Source organism: Xenopus laevis, chromosome 6L (genome assembly GCF_017654675.1).
Source record: "Xenopus laevis strain J_2021 chromosome 6L, Xenopus_laevis_v10.1, whole genome shotgun sequence".
Classification (NCBI taxonomy): Eukaryota; Metazoa; Chordata; class Amphibia; order Anura; family Pipidae; genus Xenopus; species Xenopus laevis.
In genome coordinates this window covers 12,236,382-12,256,578 of record NC_054381.1, presented here as the reverse complement: position 1 = coordinate 12,256,578, position 20,197 = coordinate 12,236,382, and the positions used below count along the sequence as shown (strand labels likewise).

The window sequence follows — 20,197 nt, the reverse complement described above, 5'->3', positions numbered from 1 at the left end:
TTATAACCACCTTGTGCAAATTGCATTTACGTGATAAAGTGCCCCTAGCGATATTCACAGATACGTGTAAAATTCCCCATTATGTTCTAGAGCTTCTGCTGCAAGTACAGTACCTGGGAGGGGGCTGGCATGGTTCCTTCCGTCTATTCTCCATGGGATGTGAGAAGTGCAGGGAAACGGCTCCCCCCCTGATGTTACTGAAAATAGAATGTGCGTCACTGCATGCTTTCCATCTTATCAATATATGCAAAGCTGAGCATATGTATTCGCCAGTATTATTACATCATGCTCTGGAAGACTCGCATGCATTCTTGCCTTTCATATTCGCTTATCGGTGATCTCCATCCCCACAGCCTGGCTGACGGCAATTGAAGTGCTGATAAAGTAGTGTCCCTTTAAAAGTGCACTGTACTTTCTTTTTTTTCTTTTTTTAACCCTTTTTTTATGTTGTACAGAGGAATACATTTACTGGTAGGTTTCATGATATCTATCTGTATAGGCTATGAACACATTTAGGGGAATGTTCCTGCAGAACTGACCTTACTATATAGGGGAATACCGGTTAAAAAAAAAAAAAAAAGTTGACCACGCCCCTTTTGCGGCCACACACATTACCATGCCCATTTTACAAAATTTGCCAGGTTATGAAAGTATGAAGACATTTCTGTCGTTTTTATGTTTTATTACAGTTTCACTAATGAAGGTGAATTGCCCTTTAAGCTTGAGTCTAACTTCTCCCAAGAGACAAAACTGTTACAAATGTATCTTAAGTATCTATTCTGGGCTCTCTGCCAAGAGCCAATTAAGTTAGAAAGTTTGTATCTTTTTTTGGCTGTTTAGTGCAGAGAAATCGGTACTTTCTAGTACAAATGAGGGACTGCGAGTTGAGCTGTCAAAAGAGGGATTGTCCCGCTCAAAACGGGACAGTTTGGAGTAGGGTTGCCACCTGGCCAGTATTGTACTGGCCTGGCTGGTAAAAATGATGGTTGATCCCAATGTTATTAATAGGGAAAAAAGTTAAATATATAGGAAGGCCGGTATTTTTTTTCCAGAAAAGGTGGCAACCCTAGTTGGGAGGTATGCAAAAAATATTATCCTCAACCAAAGGTGCAGGCTATTTAAGCTTGTACTCCGGTTGGGGGTAACAGTAGTTTTTTTTTTTTTTATGCCCCCCCCCGCACTGGGAGGGAGCTCCATGTTGGGGAACATGCACGTGCATAATGAGTAAATGGAAAAATAGGAATTACCCTCGCACACCCTGGCCGTCCAATAGGCATGAATCCCCGGTGCTTGGGGACTGGCAACCTCAATTTCAGTGTAGAAGAACAGAAAATCGCAGGCACAACTGGGTAATACTAACAGGGAGAAGAACCCTTGCTCGTTTATTGCGGATGCAATGTTTCTCCCTGCTAGTATTACCCAGTTGTGCTGGTGATTTTCTGTTCCATAATGAGTAAATGCCGCAACTCGCTCATTATGGGCATGTGCGTGACATCATAAACAAAGTCATGCGCCATGGCCGCTCTCACCTGGAACCCCCATCCGAGTCTCCTAGCGTTGGCAGGGGCAATTTTTTTTTTAAAAAAATAGTTACTCTTACCTCCAACCGGAGTGTGGGCTCTATTAGCCTGCATTTTTGGTTGGGGATATGTTTTGAAAGGTTTTTTAAAAGGTCCTTTAAGTAAACCTTTGAGTATGTTATAGAATGAAGCAGCAAGTGTATTTTTTAGTTGTAATATTGGTGTGTACTTGCATCTCAGCTCATTTTGTCTGGTCATGTGCTTTCAGAAAGAGCCAGCACTTTAGGATGGAACTGCTTTCTGGCAGGCTGTTGTTTCTCCTACTCAATGTAACTGAATGTGTCTCAGTGGGACCTGGATTTTACTTTTGAGTGCTGTTCTTAGATCTACCAGGCAGCTGTTATCTTGTGTTAGGGAGCTGTTATCTGGTTACCTTCCCATTGTTCTGTTGTTAGGCTGTTGGGGGGAGGGGAATACCTCCTAACTGTCCCGTTTTTAGAGGGACAGTACCTCTTTTGACAGCGCAACCCGCTGTCCCTCATTTGTACTTTCTCTGCACTGTGGCCAGAAAAAGAAACAGAAAGCCAAACTTAATTGGCTTTTGGCAGACAGCCCAGAACAGCCACAGCTGCAGATAAGATACTTGTGTTACAATTTTGAGATAAGCAAATAAGTAATTGTAATAATATAAGATAACAGGTCCCTTCACATCTTAAAGGGCAATTCACCTTCATTAGCAAAACTGTAATAACTGAAAAAAACTACAGAAATATGTTCAAACTTTCATAACCTGCCAAATTTTGTAAAATGAACATGGTAATTAGGGGGTGTGGCAACAAAAAGGGTGTGGTAAAATTCGCTGTGGTACGCACAGCAACTTTTCTATCTGTCTTTTTATTTCCAAAATGTTGGAAGGTATAGGAAGGGAGGGGGGTAATATCAGCAGTACAGCAGTAAAGAGTGACTGAAGTTTATCAGAGCACAAGTCACATGACTGGGGGCAGCTGGGAAACTGAAAATATGTCTAGCCCCATGTCAGATTTCAAAATTAAATATAGAAAAATTTCTCAAAATTTGCTCTTTTGAGAAATGGATTTCAGTGAAGAATTCTGCTGGAGCAGCATTAATAACTGATGCGTTTTGAAAAAAAAAAAGTTTTTTCCCATGACCGTATCCCTTTAAATGGGGATCACTGACCCCATCTACAAAACACAAAATAAAACACAAAACGCCGGCGCTAATCGCACGCGGCTGTTCATTTTCCAAAGTTGCCTCGCGAGGAAACTTCGGGCGACTTCGGAAAACAAATTGCCGCGTGTGATTATCGCCGGCATTTTTTCATTTTAGCCGGGCGCAGAGTCAGGAAAGGTGTTTGGGGGGATTGGTTGCCACAAAAACAAGGCGATTAGTCGCCAGGTGACCAAATCTCCCCCTCAAAACGCCCAGTGTGGCCTGACCCTAAGGTAAGACTTTATATATTAATATGCAGGAAACCTGTAAGTAGTTCAGTCAGGTAAGGGTTAATATAAGGCAACCAAATTCCCTGCAAGTGATTTAGCTCACAGATTTCGTCTCTAGCCAACGGTTTATGCTCTGGGTTATCAAATTAATCTTCCTTTAGTGTCTTATAAATCCAATTCACTAGCCTGGTACCCGTAACACATAAAATGTTAATTCCTCCTCATATAACACAGAAATACGGCCTCTCCACTCTAGTTTTAGGACCTATTAAAGGGTAACTGCACCCAAAAATAGTCTTTTTTGCATAATGAAAAAAAAATTCGATTTTAAGCAAATTCCCAATATACATTCATTACAAACAATCATTGTTTTTTTTAATATCTATAATAGTATTAAAAACTTTGCCTCTGTCTCCTTTGCCTGAGTACTGACATCATTGCAGCATTTAATCCATAGTCCAGCCAACACTTCAGTTCCCATGATGCCTTGCATGCTCTACAATTAACAGACCAGAAAAGTGCATTATGGGAACTGGAGTCCTGCTTGGAGGAGAGCAGATTTCTAGACTACAGAAACAAGGGACAAATACTGTGCTTCAATAGCAAATAACGTAAAAACCATTGGAAAGATTTTCTTTTCTAGAAAGCTGCTTAGAATTCCATTTTCCTTCATTGGGCAAAATTTTTTATTTGTGCGCTTGTTTCCCCTTTAATGCTGTTCCTGTTGTTTTATTCCACTTCTCCTTTGATACTTCATACATTGTGACGGTTAACAGAATCCGCTAAAAAAATATATATATATTTTTTACACTGCTACAACTGTATAAGGCATTTTCAACGTCGACACCTGCTGTTAAAGGAGCGATTCACCTTTAAGGCAACTTTTATTATGTTACAGAATGGCCAATTCTAAACAACTTTTCAATTGGCTTTCATTATTTATTTTTTATAATTTTTATTTTTATTTTTTTTAATAATTTCATAATTTTAGTTATTTGCCTTCTTCTACTGGCTCTTTCCAGCTTTCAAATGGGGGTCACTGACCCCATCTAAAAAAACAAATGCTCTGTAAGGCTACAAATGTATTGTTATTGCTACTTTTTATTTCTCATCTTTCTATTCAGGCCTCTCCTATACATATTCCAGTCTCTTATTCAAATCAACGCATGGTTGCTAGAGAAATTCGTTTTTTTATTCAGCAGCTCTCCAGTTTGAAGTGTGTTGCCAGGGTCCATATTCCCCTAGCAACCATGTATTGATTGGAATAAGAGACTGGAATGTGAATAGCAGAGGCCTGAATAGAAAGATGAGTCATAAAAAGTAACAATAACAATACATTTGTAGCCTTACAGAGTATTTGTTTTTTAGATGGGGTCAGTGACCCCCATTTGAAAGCTGCAAAGAGTTAGAAAAAAAGGCAAATCATTCAAAAACTATTAAAAAAATGAAGACCAATGGAAAAGTTGCTTGGAGTAAGTCATTCTATAACATACTAAAAGTTAACCACCTCTGTAAGGGTTTTTTTTTTAATATTTATTTTTCTACGCTCTTGCTAATCAATCAGTGCCTGGGAATGTAAAGAAATGCTAATCGATGTAAGCAATATTACCTTGCCTTTCTGCCATCTACTCGTTTCCCTTTAAGCAAATAAATAGTTCTTTCTATTCACAGGGCTAGCAATTATATCTGAGCTCTTCAGCCGCTGTGGGTAATGTGACCTTGGCTGTTCACCCTACATGGCAGGGCTTTCATAGAGAGGCAATTTAAGGAGCTGCCACTCAAGAGGATGAGTTCAATTCCACCTGATTTGTGTAGAGCAGTGATTCCCAACCAGTAGCTTGCAAACAACATGTTACTCTCCAACCCCTTGGATGTTGCTCCCAGTGGCCTCAAAGCAGGAGCTTATTTTTGAATTCCAGGCTTGGAGGCAAGTTTTGGTTGTATAAAAACCATGTGTACTGCCAAACAGAGCCTCAATGTAGGTTGACAATCCACATAGGGACTAACAAATGACCAATCGTAACACTTATTTGGCACCCCAAGAAGATTTTTCATGGTAGTTTTGCTCCCCAACTCCTTTTACCTCTGAATGTTGCTCACAGGTTCAAAAGGTTGGGGATCCCTGGTGAACAGCATTGTTGACTCTGTTAGGGTCACACTGTGAGATTCGGGGAGATTTAGTCGATTCGGCGACTAATTGCCTCTTCTTTGGGGCGACTAATCTCCCTGAACTGCCTTCCCCGTGTCTTCCATCTGCTAGAATGAAAAAACGTGGTGCTTCGTTTTCCAAAGTCACCCGAAGTTTCCTCGTGAGCGAGACTGGAAACATTTATTCTTCTAAACAAATTTCCCCTATTCATTAATTGAAGGGGTGGTTCACCTTTTAAGTTAACTTTTAGTGTGTCATACACTGTCCAATTCTAAGCAACTTTATTCAATAATAATTTATTTGTTATAGCTTTTTACTTATTTACCTTTTCCTTCTGACTCTTTTCAGCCTTCAATCGGGGGTCACTGACCCATCCAAAAAAACAAATTGTTTTGCAAGTCTACTAATGTATTGTCATTGCTACTTTTTATTACTCTTCTTTTTATTCAGGCCTCTCCTATTCATATTCCAGTCTCTTATTCAAATCAATGCATGGTTGCTAGGGAAATTTGGACCCTAGCAACGAGAAGAAATCGCAAACCACTAATACAGTAATAAAAAATAAAAACCCATTGCATATTGTCTCAGAATATCTCTCTCTATATCATTCTAAAATTTCATTTAAAGGAGAACAACCCCTGTAAACATTCTTAATGGTTTTTAGAGTTATTTGTAAATGGAACTACCATTGAAAGCAGCACCTGCCTGGCCGGTTGTTTCAGGAGTCAAAACCAGCGGAACAGAGGAAATAATACTGCAGAAGCCAGGTCTGAGAGTCCAACTCTGAGATAAATAAACTCTGCTTTCTACCGCGTTAAAAGTTAAACCCAGTGTCTAATGAATGACTATTCAGTGCAATAACGTTCTTCCTTTATGCAGAATCCCAGTTTTTGTGGTGGAGTTCCCCTTTAATATTTGGTTTGTAGTAGTGATGTGTGGGCCGGCCCAAAACCCACAGGACCAGTGAGTTTACCCACAGGTTGAACTGGTTTGGGCCGAAAACATTCTTCAGTCGCGGGTTAAGTGCTCCCTTCTGCTCTCCCAGTCCGCGACCTCACACTGCCGGCTTCCGGCATCCATGGTTGTTCCCCTTTAAGATAACTTTTAGTATGACGTACAGAGTGATATTCTGATACAATTTGCAATTGGTTGTCATTTTTTATCATTTGTGGTTTTTGAGTTATTTAGCTTTTTATTCAGCAGCTCTCCAGTTTGCAGTGTCAGCCATCTGGTTGTTAGGATCCAAATTCCCTAGCAACCATGCATTGATTTGAATAAGAGACTGGAATATGAATAGGAGAGGACTGAATTGAAAGATGAGTAATAAAAAGTAGCAATAACAATACATTTGTAGCCTTACAGAGAAGTTGATTTTTAGATGGGGTCAGTGACCCCCCATTTGAATACTGAAAAGAGTCAGACGAAAAAGGCAAATAATTAAAAAAAAAAAATAAAGATTTTAAATAATGAAGACCAATTGAACAGTTGCTTAGAATTGGCCATTCTATAACATACTAAAGGGCAGATTTATTTTTAAAAAAAAATTTATGGTCCGAACTGTCAAATACAATTAGTGAATTATCCAAACTCGACTTTTTTTTTTTTTTTTAATAAAAACTATATTCAAGATTTAACGTTAAGAATTCTAATTCGACTATTTGCCACTCGACTATTTGCCTCAATGGGAGAGGTCCAGTGACCAGTTTGAAGATGTTTGTAGCTTTCCTGAAATTCGAGTTTTTTTTCAGAGAAAAAAACTCAATTCAAGTTTGGTCGAATTCGTTCGATTTCAATTCGAGTTTTCGGGTCGTTAAAGTTTGTCTTAAAAAATAACCCCCCAATCAGATTTTGAGTAAAATCTAATTTCTTAGAGTTTATAAAAACTCTCATGAATTCGAAATTCGACCCATGATAAATGTGCCTCTAGAAGTTAACGTAATGGTGAACCACCCCATTGAAGGGAAATTCCAAAAACTGCTTTATTTGTTTTTTTTTTTTTGTTTGTTTTTATGTGGTCTTCCCCTTTAGGGCAGAAACACACGCGGCAATTCGGGGAGATTAGTCGGCCGGTCGACAAATTACTTCTTCTCGGGGGCGACAAATCTCCCTGAACTGCGTTCCTCTCCAGCGGGGTGGCACTCGGAGCGCTTAGTTTTCCAATGTCGCCCAAAGTTTCCTCGTGAGGCAACTTCGGGCGACTTTGGAAAACGAAGGCCACAAAAAAAGCAGCTTTTGTAATTCCCCTTCAATGGGGTGGTTCGCCATTACGTTAACTTCTAGAGGCACATTTATCGTGGATCAAATTTCAAATTTCAGATGCTTGATACCAATGTAATGTGCAGGGAGTCCGGCACCATATGTGATGTGGACAAAGATAGAAGCTGCCAATCCATGTGCAATTCTGCAGTTAGAAAGCTTGTATGGTGGGCCCCAGGGCCCAGTTAGCCCAATGGGTCAGGGTCCCATTGGTTAAAAATTTAGACCGTCCTGAATCCTAAAGAGATTAGTCTGATGCCATGTTGGAAGGCAGCTCCCCTCTAGACTTTTTTTTGACTAAAGGCGGCCATACATGGATAGATCCGCTCGTTTGGCGATGTCGCCAAACGAGCGGATCTCCCTCCGATATGCCCACCTTGAGGTGCGCAATATCAGGCTGATCCGATCGTGGGCCCTAGGGCCCAACAATTCCTAGCGTTCGCAAACGGGCGGTCGGATCGCGGGACTGCATCAACGAATAGATGCGGCCGCGATCCGACGGGATTTTTTTGTCCCGTCCCATCTGATCGAGATCTGGCCGACTTTCGGCCAGATCTCGATCGGTGAAGCCCGTCAGGGGCCCCCATACACGGGCCAATAAACTGCCGACTCAGTCTGTCGGCAGCTTTTATCGGCCCGTGTATGGCCACCTTTACAGATTGCAGAAGTTGAAGCAGGGGTTCTGGAAAGTTATAATCAACAATTTCTATAGGACTGCTGCTTGTGCTTTAATCCATGTATACAGATGCTGTACGATGGAGGGTATACCGCAGCCCACAACATCTCGGACTGGCCTAAAGTCCCCTTACACTGGCCAATAAAAGCTGCAGACAGACCAAGTCAGCAGCTTATCGGCCTGTGTGTAGAGCCCCCCGACGGGCTTTCCCATATCTGGCCGAAAGTCGGGCAGGTTAAAAAACTCCATTGGATAGCGGCCGCATCTTTTCGTTGATGTGGTCCCGCAATCCGACCGCCCATTTGGCCTCCGTTCTGATCCGATATCGTCCACTTCAATGTGGGCATATCGGGGAAAGATCCGTTCTTTTGGCGACATTGCCAAACGAGTGGATCTCTACATCTATGGCCACCTTAAGTGCTCCCTTAACAAATGTATTCCCATACTACACTTATAAAAACATACATTTTCCACTATAAAAGCTAAAAGCAGAGAGTTTCTGCTTCCAGAGTACGATCTCCTTGCAGGTCGGGCCGCTTAGGGAGCACGAAGGTGCAAATCTCCATTGTTTTCTAAAACAAAATACCCCTCCTGAAATAACGATGGCATTTTTCCTCCCTAAATGGAGGCCTGTACAATTTAATCCTCATTACAACTAGGGGCTATTAGAAGGCTTTGAAGTGTCATGTGTTTCTGCTGCTAAAAGGAAAGATCAAAGGCTCACTGACCCGTAAGGCAAGTTTGATGCTGATGAGATGTGAAGGGGAAAAGCATTTGAATTGTGCTGCATTAGGAATGGCTGATGTTTATTACATGCAAGGGCGCTTGCACATTCCTCTATCCTCAGCCATGCGGGAGCCCAGCAAGAGCCAGACCTGCTGGATAACAACAGAAAAAGGGTGAGGGCAGTTGCACACGGGAAGATTTGACAACCCCGATATTTTCATGAGCGGCTGTGGGTGACAAATCTCCCGAAAACGCCTTTACATTGCCAATAATTGAAATCGCTGTTGTTATGCCCAACATATCGCCAACCCAAAGTTTCCTTCAGAGGCAACTGTCACAGGGCAGTGCAATTCAATCATGGTTGCCATTTATTACATGTCCCACTTTGTGTGTGTGTATTCAGAGAAAATTTTGGGGAGGAAATGCTGTGTAATCAGATCAGCGTCGGACTAGACGATACGAGGCCCACTGGGGATTTTGCCTCAAGCCTCCCTGCCCCAGCTGCAACCCCCCTCCAACCTCCCCCCTGCCCCTGAGCATAGTGTACCTGTTTTCTATTTGTGCCCGTGATTAGGGGGGAGATTACAGGGCAGCCCAGGGTCTGGGTCAGAGGGGGGTGTCTCACCGGCCCAGTTCAACCCTGAATCAGATTTGCCTTCCCAGTGAATCTCATTGTATTATACACAGTCTTATTTATTAACAGGAAAGCCCGGTTTGCCCAATGCTGTGAATAAGGAGGCCCAGGCTCCTAATAAAGGGTAGAATTAGGGTTGCAAGCCAGTTGGTATTTGACCAGCCTAGCTACTAAATTACCATCTAGGGCCGGGCTGGATTTACAAATGTACCAGTGCCAGTATTATACGCATACCTCCCAACATTTAGGAAACAGAAAGAGGGACATAAAGATTTGGTGCGCCCATTTTTGTGGCCACACCCCCTAATTGCCATGTTCATTTTACATAATTTTGGCAGGTTATGAAAGTTTGAACACATTTCTAATGGTCTTTATATATTATTACAGTTTTGCAAATGACGGTGAATTGCCCTTTAAGCTGTGAGTCTGAGTTCTTATCTTATCAAACTGTTACAAAAGAATGTCAAGTATCTATTCTGGGCTGTCTGCCAAGACACAATTAAGTTAGATACTTTGTATCTGTTTCTGGCTGTTCAGTGCAGCATATGAAAGAGAAACCCGGGACTTAGTACAAATCCGTGACAGCAGGTTGAGCTGTCAAAAGCGGGACTGTCCCGCTCAAAGCGGGACAGTTGGAAGGTATGTTATATGCCAAAGCAGCCGGCAACCCTAGGAAGAATGTGGGTGCATATGTTCTCTCCAGGATACTGCTCAGACTTAAGTAGTCTGTTAAAATGATACCTGCATGATTCTGTTTTATGAAAGGAACGTAGGTTGTCCTTTTAGGGCAGAAAACTGGGCCAGAGTTAAAGAAGACGGCAAAGGCATGTGTCAGGAACCCATGGAAGTGGGGTGGGACTAGAACTAGGGGTAGGCTATATATGAGATACGTGCTGGCACCCACCATCCATTGCACCCTAGGCATATGCCTCTTCTGCCTACATTTCCAGTCCTGCTATTCTTCTTAGTTGGTATGGCCCATCACCCAGGGAAGTCCATGCAGGGAGTGTACTAACAACTAAGGTTCCCGGGGGAATCACCATTATAACTAAGTAGTATGGAGCCCCATTATTTCTGATAGAGGCCATGAAGAAGGGGCATATTATTAGAAGCAAAGAAGAAGTAGTTGGCCTTGCTTCATAGACCTCTGCCAACTGTATCACACCTTATTATAAAATCCCTTAAATGTAGGTACGATGCCTAAAATTATAATGAAATAAGTAGTTTCCTTCTGTGAAGTTCTTTGAGGGAAGCCCTGGCACTAACACCTTAAGTTTCAATCCAGTTTTGTGTTTGGCTTTAGCACTACAATTTACTATGCTGGGCTGTGGGCCACCGCTAGTGGTGCCATGGAATGGTGCCACACAGAACAGTGCTTAATTAAAGTTAGATTGAAAGTTTCTTCGATGACTCCTGGTAGAAATGCCAGGATTGGACTCCAGTAGAATCACGCCAAGAAGGTCTAGTTATCGAGGAAAATAATTAAACAATATTTCTGCACTTAGCCGATAAGCACGCTCGTTTGGTGGCAACTCATCCTACAATTATACCTTCCTTTGTACTATACCCTTCATATACCCAGCAGAACTATGCTGCATACAGGGGAATAGTTATGATGGGATAGTTTTACAATGTCCCTACTTGTGCCATTAAAGTAATGATTGTCGGCCACAAACATTGCGCTTCCAAATATTTGTCCAGTACCCATCTTAGCCATAATTCCCAGAAGTGATAAGAACTGTTCATTTCAAGTCTTGCTCTAACTGTGCTCTCCAAGATACTCCATTAAGATTATCTTGAAGCTAAGACAAATATGTTCCTCATTGGGCTATGCTGCCCACTTTTTGTGAAGCACTGTGTGTGACCTCTTTCTGGACAGATGGTGTCTGCTTATATTATTCCACTGAGAGAAAAAGGAAGATGTACCCTGCAGGCTTTTTGCGGGATGGCTGCTCATAAAACAAAAGAGAATGGTTCCCAAACCCAAGGGCTGGCTCACTGAGGAAGGCCCAAAGTATTGGAAATAGTGGGCGTAGTCTGATGGAACTGAAACTGGAACTATAGAAAAATGTTGTATCCATGCTCTCATGTATTTGTCTTTGTACTTTCATTTCATTGACACTTGCTTCACTCAAAATGTTGACTTCTTTCAATGTTTTCATACAATGGGGATGTTTCCCCCTGTAACCCTAACCTTATCAATGTAATTTCTGAGCAATCGAAACCTAGTTGGAATTCACTGAAATTAAAAACTTTCTTGTGGGATGTCTTTGGTTGTTGAAAATTTGTGAGCACTTGTATCTCCCATACTTTCTAGGCAATCCAAAGGCTATTTGTCTATCCGTGTGTGGGAATTGTTCCTCTATGTGGAAAGCCGTTACCTTGACATGCATCTTGAGCAGACTGGATATACATTAGATCACCTCTAGGTCTAGCACCCATCATCACAGACTGAGCATTAGAATATTTGATGCCATGAGGGGCTGCTACAGTTACCATGATGTTGCTCAACATACATCTTGAGCAATCTGGATCACTTCTAGGTCTTCTACATCATAGAAGCAGCAAAAACCTAAGAATATTTTGTGCCATAAGTGGCTGGCACGGTTACCTGATCCCTAGCATACATCTTGAGCAGAACAGATAGATCACCTAGGTCTAGCACTCTTCATCATAGACACATAAAGAACATGAGAATAACCATGGTGTTGCTTAATATACAGCCTCAGCAGTCTGGATATACTGTACAATAGATCACCTCTAGGTCTATCACTCTTTGGCATCTTCATAGAATCAATAAGAACCTTGATAAACAAAACATCCTTTCTAGGTCTAGCACTCTACTACGTCATTGTAGAGGTAGATTCCACAGTTGCCACAGTTACTATGAAGATTCTTAACATTCATCTTGAGCAGACTGGATATACAATAGATCACCTCTAGGTCTAGCACTCTACTACGTCTTCATAGAAGCAGCAAGAGCATGAGAATATTGGATGCCATGAAGGGCTGCCCTGGTTACCTTGATGATAATTGACATACATCTTGAGCAGACTGGATATACAATAGATCACCTCCAGGTCTAGCACTCTACTACGTAGTCATAGAAGCATTAAGAGCATGAGAATATTGGATGCCATGAAGGGCTGCCCCGGTTTCATTGATGATCCTTTACATACATCTTGAGCAGACTGGATATACAATAAATCACCTCTAGATCTAACACTCCTGTACGTCATCGAAGAGGCAGCGAGGACGTGAGAATATTGGACGTCATGAGGGGCTGTCGACAGAAGTGCTGCTTGTTTTTCTTTTGGGTGCTGCCCAGGGTCTGTCTTCTGCTGATTATCGGAATCCATTGATAACAACCCTGTGAGTGATTGGGAGCTGCCTTCAGTGCTTTGTAGTCCTTGAGAATCTCTGCGACTAGACAGGCATAAGTGTGCCATTGTTCTGCCATGTTTCTATTCTTCATAATGGCAAGTAAACATCTCAACTAATAACGTCTCTTCTCCAGCAATTTCCTTTTCGATTTCCTTTGTGACTTCAAAGCCGGTCTTTGGGGGGTACAAGCAGGCTCTGTGCTGTGAAAATTACCTATGCCGTGGTAGAGGGTTCATATTTTTTTCCCATAGGCAGCAATGGAGACGAATGCATCTGCTCCAACGCCGCATCTTTGTTGCATAATATAGCTTCCCCAATCTTGACGAAATCCAGCAAAAAAAGTGAAAATGAAAACACATTCAGCCTATTATATCTTCATCAGGCACAAGCCATAGATAAACCAAATGAGGATATGGCTGTATTTGAAACATAAGAAAGGTACTGGCTTTATCAGACAGCAATGTGACACGGATATATTTAATTTAAATCAATTTTGTTCGATTTGGATTTGATGTACGCAGTCTGTTTGCGGTAGGGCCCTATGTATAAAATGGCATTAACAAATGGAAGTCTAAAGTGCAGAGTCGGGAGCAAAGGACTTTGTATTGTGTAAATGATTTGCTTTTATGGTAATGTATAGAAATGAGTGTGTATATATTAAGTGTGCTAATGTAGATGTGCATGTTTCTGCCAGATCGGTGCCGATCACAGTCCCCTTATTTTATATATCCTAAAATGGAAAAACCTTCTGGAGAAAAGACCTGCTGAAATGTTTAGCACCAAGAGTGTGAGCGCCCCCCCCCTAATCTAGCCCTGTGTATATATTTGTCCCCCCCCCTTCCTTTATATCTTATAACAATCAATCAGATGAGGAGAGAGAAGCAGTCATTTGCACTAATCAGCTTTTCCTTGAGCATTATCTATGTGCATCTCTAATGGCAGCCCCTATTGATTGCTGGTGGACCCTTGGCCGCCATAGACATTGACTAGTAGGGCGACAGCTGTTTCCACAAACGTGGATGGTGGGTCCGATGCGTCTATAAAGGCGCGTTTTGTCTAAATTAGCATGCGCCCCCTATTGTCTCTCCCACTCTCCCACCCCTTTCACTCTCACGCTCCTTTGATCTCTCTTTTCATGATCAATGGTTATATTGTTACATTGTGTCAAACAAATGTATCTCTTTTAACTGCACATTGTTATTTGCCTTTTTGCTGGCTGAACAATTGAGTTCTCTCCGTGGGAAAAAAAACTATTCTCCCTGCCCACCATACAATCTCAAGAGTAGCGGAGCCGTTCATTCAGGGACCCCCCTGGAAAACGTAGACCAATATAATGACGTCCAAAGGCTAATGTCACACCAGGCTGCGGCTTAAAGTAGATGTTTTCTGATTTTAGGGTTCAGGCTAGGGATGCACCGAATCCAGGATTCAGTTCTGGATTTGGCCTTTTTAAGCAGGATTCGGAATCCTTGTGCAGGGCCAAACTGAATCCTAATTTGCATATGTAAAATAGGTATGGGAAGGAAAATGACGTGACTTTTCCAACAAAACAAGGAAGTAAAAAACATTTGTCCCACCTTTTACTTTCCCTCCCCTAATTTACATATGCAAATTAGTCTTTGGTTCGGTATTCGGCCGAGTCACAAAGGATTCAGGGGTTTGGCCGAATTCCAAAAAGTGCATCCCTAGTTCGGGCTGCTACTTTTGATCTAACATCATGGGGGTGAAGTATAAACGTTTTTCATTTAATTTCCATGCCTACATCCTTCTAATACTCAACACTTGTGCTTTGAGATATTTACTCAAGTATGGGACCCTCCTGACAGTCTGTCTGTCTGATACCCCCCTACAATTCAACCAGACATCTAATTGGTCATCATCTTTGGTTTGGCTCAAATGATGGCAATTTTGGGTGCATGATTCCCTGTGGGCGCAAAATATACCACGTGCCATAACCCTTAAGCTGGCCATACACGGGCCGATAAAAGCTGCCGACAGACCGAGTCGGGCTCCGACGGGCTTCCCCGATCGATATCTGGCCAACAGTCAGCCAGATGTAGATCGGGCAGGGTTGAAAACCCCTTTGGATTGCGGCCACATCTGTTCATTGGTGCAGTTCCACGATCCGACAGCCCGAATTGGCTGCATTATGATCCGATCGTTGGGCCCACGATTGGATCAGCCCGATATCGCCCGTCTCAATGTGGGCATATCGGAATCGCCAAACGGGCGGATCTGTATGTGTATGGCTGCCTTTAGGTGTATCAACAGCTCAGCTCAGTCCTTTTTTCTAAATTGGTTGATGTTGACGTTGATTCTTTGATTATCTACTTGCTGCAGACCGTAGCTATAACTTCACAGCACCAGCAAACAGTATGGCAGCTTTCACTCATGTATACATGGGCATTAGGGTTGCCACCTTTTTTGGAAAAAAATACTGGCCTTCCTATACATTTATCTTTTTTCCCTATTAATAACATTCGAATCAACCATCATTTTTACCAGCCAGGCCTGTAAAATACTGGCCTTGTGGCAACCTTAATGGGCATATGTACAGTAGGAGTGTCCTGTGCCCCCATACTCAACGTCAACCCAGCTCCCACTCCTTAAAGGGATACTGTCATGGAAAAAAAAAATTTCAAAATGAATCCGTTAATAGTGCTGCTCCAGTAGAATTCTGCACTGAAATTCATTTCTCAAAAGAGCAAACAGATTTTTTTATATTTAATTTTGAAATCTGACATGGGGCTAGACATTTTGCCAATTTCCCAGATGCCCCAAGTCATGTGACTTGTGCTCTGATAAACTTCAATCACTCTTTACAGCTGTACTTTGGATTGATATCACCCCCTCCCTTTCCCCCCCAGCAGCCAAACAAAAGAACAATGGGAAGGTAACCAGATAACAGCTCCCTAACACAAGATAACCGCCCCCTGGTAGATCTAAGAACAACACTCAATAGTAAAAACCCATGTCCCACTGAGACACATTCAGTTACATTGAGAAGGAAAAACAGCAGCCTGCCAGAAAGCATTTCTCTCCTAAAGTGCAGGCACAAGTCACATGACCAGGGGCAGCTGGGAAATTGACAAAATGTCTAGCCCCATGTCAGATTTCAAAATTAAATATAAAAAAATCTGTTTGCTCTTTTGAGAAATGAATTTCAGTGCAGAATTCTGCTGGAGCAACACTATTAACTGATTCATTATGAAAAACATTTTTTTCCCATGACAGTATCCCTTTAATATAATACAACTGCATAGAGAAGATATTTAATGTGAAACAAGTCATCACTGTATTATCAATCTTTTTATATCTCTTAAAATGGATAAAATTGGATAATGGATAAAATTGCCTTCATCACATCCCTTAATTGCCCCTATCTTTATATTAATCCTTTAATTCAATTAACCCAGTGGGCTGTATGCACGCTGACTGAAGGATTTGTGGCCCCCCCCAAGCCTTTTATTTTTTCCCTCCCAGGTTCAGCACTTTGGCATTATATTATAATTATTATGGCTGAGAGAGAGAAAATGTTCCTTTGTACAGAAACCAACCCCAAAATTTCTCAGGATCCCTTCTCTGGGCTTCTTATTTCAGACAGGGAGCGCATAGTCTAACACCTGCTGTGCCCCCATCCCCCCCCGGAAAAACAATGTCCATTTGCATGAAAATGGGGCACGGATGGGCTGTGCTGCCAGTTTTCGCTATTCTGTTTGGGGAGAGAGATGCCTTCAATTGGTTGTTTTTTTTAGAAATACCAGCGCCGGTAACCACCCTGGCCTCGCCATTTGTTCTGAGAAGTGATTTAAATTTTAAATTGACTCCAGTTTGAGTGCGGCCACGTCAATAGATTGCGTTCCTCTAAATTAATTTCGCCTCTATTTGCACACAGCCGGCCGAGTCCCTTTCATTCGAGGAGCCCCTTTCTTTCTCTGCGAGGATGGCATTGCCACGGGATGAATAGGCGCAGTCTAGAAATAAACTGCAACTCACCAGATTTGTCTGCTCGATTCAGCATGGTGAAATTTCTACTTTCTTTGCTGCTCTTTGTTCCCTAATTCCGCTAATAGCTTGCCGTGCCGAGGCTCAGGGCACACTGGGTGTTTGGGGTAGGGGGGCTGCTGATGTCATGTCTTTTAGGTGCTTGAAGTCTGGTCTTTGTATTGGCCTAGCATAACAAAACTGGTTAGAAGCGAAACCCTACAAGCAATCCATCTTGTATATGGAAACCTATCGCCTTGTCTGCTGCTTTAATTTAAATTGGTCTCTCTTATGCCCAAGCACTTTTAAAGAAACAGTACCACCAAAAATTTAAAGTGTCTTAAAGTAATGAAAATATCATGTAGTGTTGCCCTGCACTGGTAAAACTGACGTGTTTGCTTCAGAAACTCTGCTATAGTTTATATAAACAAGGTGCTGTGTAGCCATTGGGGAAGCCATTCAAGCACAGGATACACAGTAGATAACAGATAAGTACTACTATAGTTTATATAAACAAGCTGCTGTGTAGCCATGGGGGCAGCCATTCAAGCACAGGATACACAGTAGATAACAGATAAGTACTACTATAGTTTATATAAACAAGCTGCTGTGTAGCCATGGGGGCAGCCATTCAAGCACAGGATACACAGTAGATAACAGATAAGTACTACTATAGTTTATATAAACAAGCTGCTGTGTAGCAATAAGGGAAATTTAAAAAAGGCTATATGGCACAGGTTAAATAGTAGATAACAGATAACACCATTATGTTCTACAGAGCTTATCTGCTGTGTAACCTGAACTTTTTCTCATTTGAATGGCTGCCCCCATTGCTACACAGCAGCCTTTTTATATAAACTATAGTAGAGTTTCTCAAGCAAACACTGCAGTTTTACCAGTGCAGGGCAACACTGCATTATATTTTTATTACTTTAAAGCAATTTCATTTTCTGATGTTACTGGTCCTTTAAGACCATTTCATAGAACAATTACATTAATACAGAATTTCTCCCCTTTCCCAATGTATAGCTCTGACTACCAAGCTAACCTATAGCCTAATGGGCTTTCCAGCACCGTGACTCAATGCTAAATACAGGCTTGTGCTTGATGAGCCCAGAGCTGGTTTAAGGGTAGGACAGAAAGGGCATTTTCCCTTGAGTCTTAGAAACATAGAGGGCCCTAAGGAGAATGAAAGCTTAAAGAAGAAGAGTACAAATGCTAAACATTATCAGACCAGCCCACGGCAACCACAGCCCTTTAGCAGTAAAGATCTGTGTCTCCAAAGATGCCCCAGTAGCTCCCCATCTTCTTTTCTGCTGATTCACTGCACATGCTCTGTGCTGCTGTCACTTACTGAGCTTAGGGACCCACTCACAATATACAGTACACACAGAAACAGACAGAAATGTCACAATAATATACACTGTGTGTATGTGTGTGTATATATATATATATATATATATATATATATATATAAAATAAAAAGTCACACAAGATTAATAAGCAATAAAGTCAAAGTCATGCTACAAGGCAGCTTAGATCAGCCCTGTAACATTAATTTCTATGACTGATTATTATTATTTTTTTGCTGATGATTTCCGACCATCCCTAAGCTTAGCTTCTCAGCAGCAGCCCAGGGCTCACTGAGCATGTGCAGTGCCACTGACACACAAAAGATGGCCTAACAAGATCCAAGATGGGGAGCCGCTGGGGACAACTTTTAAGGCCTGGATCTTTACTGTTATAGGGCTGTTTTGGCTGGTACAGTAAGGTCTGTATATAATATACACCATTTATATCCAGATTTTATTTTAGTTGTTCGTTCTCCTTTACTGCACACATTTACATTCTCTAGTTTATCCTTCATCCCCCTCCTGTTTTTATGGTGACTGTAGAATGAAGATACCTTTGGCTGGCGCCAATGGAAGGTTATTCACCCCCAGGAAATAAACGGAATCATTGGCATGCAGGTCAGCTGCAACTTTACTGTTGTATGTGTTGCATAAATGGACAGCAAAGCTCAACTCTTCGCTGGGAAGGAGGTGGCCAGCGTTATAAAACAATAAATATATAACTGCATTCTGTCCCTTGATCTTCTGCCAACCTATCTTATCTTTCCAAATCTCCTCTTCTTCGGGGCGACTTATCTCCCCGAACGATTTGTTTTCCGAAGTCACCCGAAGTTTCCTCGTGAGGCAACTTTGGGTGACTTTGGAAAACGAAGCGATCCGAGTGCCATACCGCCTGCAATTTACATTCTAGCGGGCGGCTGTTCTGGGAGATTAGTCACCCGAAGAAGAGGATATTTGTCGCCGGGTGACTAATCTCACAGCACAAGAGTGCAGCTGGGCCTTAGGGTCAGGGCACACACTCAGATTCGGGGAGATTAGTCGCCCGAAGAAGAGGATATTTGTCGCCGGATGACTAATCTCCCCGAATCTGATTGTGTGCCCTGACCCTAAGGCCCAGCTGCACTCTTGTGCTGTAAATGGAAACCACTCGGGTTTTGCAACGTGTCAGGCCCAATAAAATACATTTAAGAACAATAGCCCAGCAGTCGACTGGATATTTTTTTTTCTTTACATTCGTTCTATTTCAGACTACGAAGGCAGCAGTGTTTCTTTCTGCTTGAGCACAAAGATTGCAAAGGTGCAGAATGCCTGGTATGCGGAATATCCTTTACTAATCCACAAGAGACAAAGCAGTTCATTGACTCAGCATTATGGAGCAGTAAGCAAAGCACGAACAGCCTCTGTTACACATTCACTGCTTCAGTATAGAAATAACCCCCAAAATCTGTTGCCTGCCAGTGATTTGGATGACGGGGGAGGCAGTTGCCATTTTAAAGGGGGTTTGCACCTTTGAAAAGTTTCATTTTATGATGTAGAGAGTGATATTCTGAGACCATTTGCAATTGGTTTTCATTTTTTATTAATTGTGGCTGTTGAGTTATTTAGCTTTTTATTCAGCAGCTCTCCAGTTTGCAATTTCAGCCATCTGGTTGCTAGGGTTCAAATTACCCTAGCAACTATACATTGGTTTGAACAAGAGAATAGATTATGAATTGTAGAGGGTGTAAACAGGAAGATGAGTAATATAAAGTATTATTAACAATACAGGTGTAGACTTACAGAGAAATTATTTTTAGGTGGGTTCGGTGACCCCCATTTGAAAGCTAAAAGTCAAATAATTAAAAAAACTATAAAACAAATAATGAAGACCAGTTGAAAAGTTGCTAAAAATTGGACATTCTATGACATACTAATTTTTATTTTTTTTTGAAAGCCCGAGGTCGTGCTTTCTTACACCCAGGCCTGGATTTGTGGAAAGGCCACCTAGGCCCGGGGCTAGGGCGACAGGATTTTAGGGGGGCGGCATGCTGCCCAACCACACCCACATTGATTCAAA

The 20,197-nt window shown here is 41.9% G+C and overlaps 1 protein-coding gene across 2 annotated transcripts in view; it reads left to right on the top strand.

Annotated features, from left to right (window-relative positions):
- acvr2b.L (activin A receptor type 2B L homeolog) overlaps positions 1 to 20,197 on the top strand; it is a 109,693-nt gene that overhangs the window by 31,878 nt on the left and 57,618 nt on the right. Inside the window, exon 2 of one of the 2 annotated variants that reach the window (XM_041565363.1) lies at positions 18,685 to 18,759. Within the exon in view, the coding sequence (XP_041421297.1) occupies positions 18,711 to 18,759 (49 nt within the window). The 5' untranslated portion in view covers positions 18,685 to 18,710. 2 annotated transcript variants of the gene reach the window in all.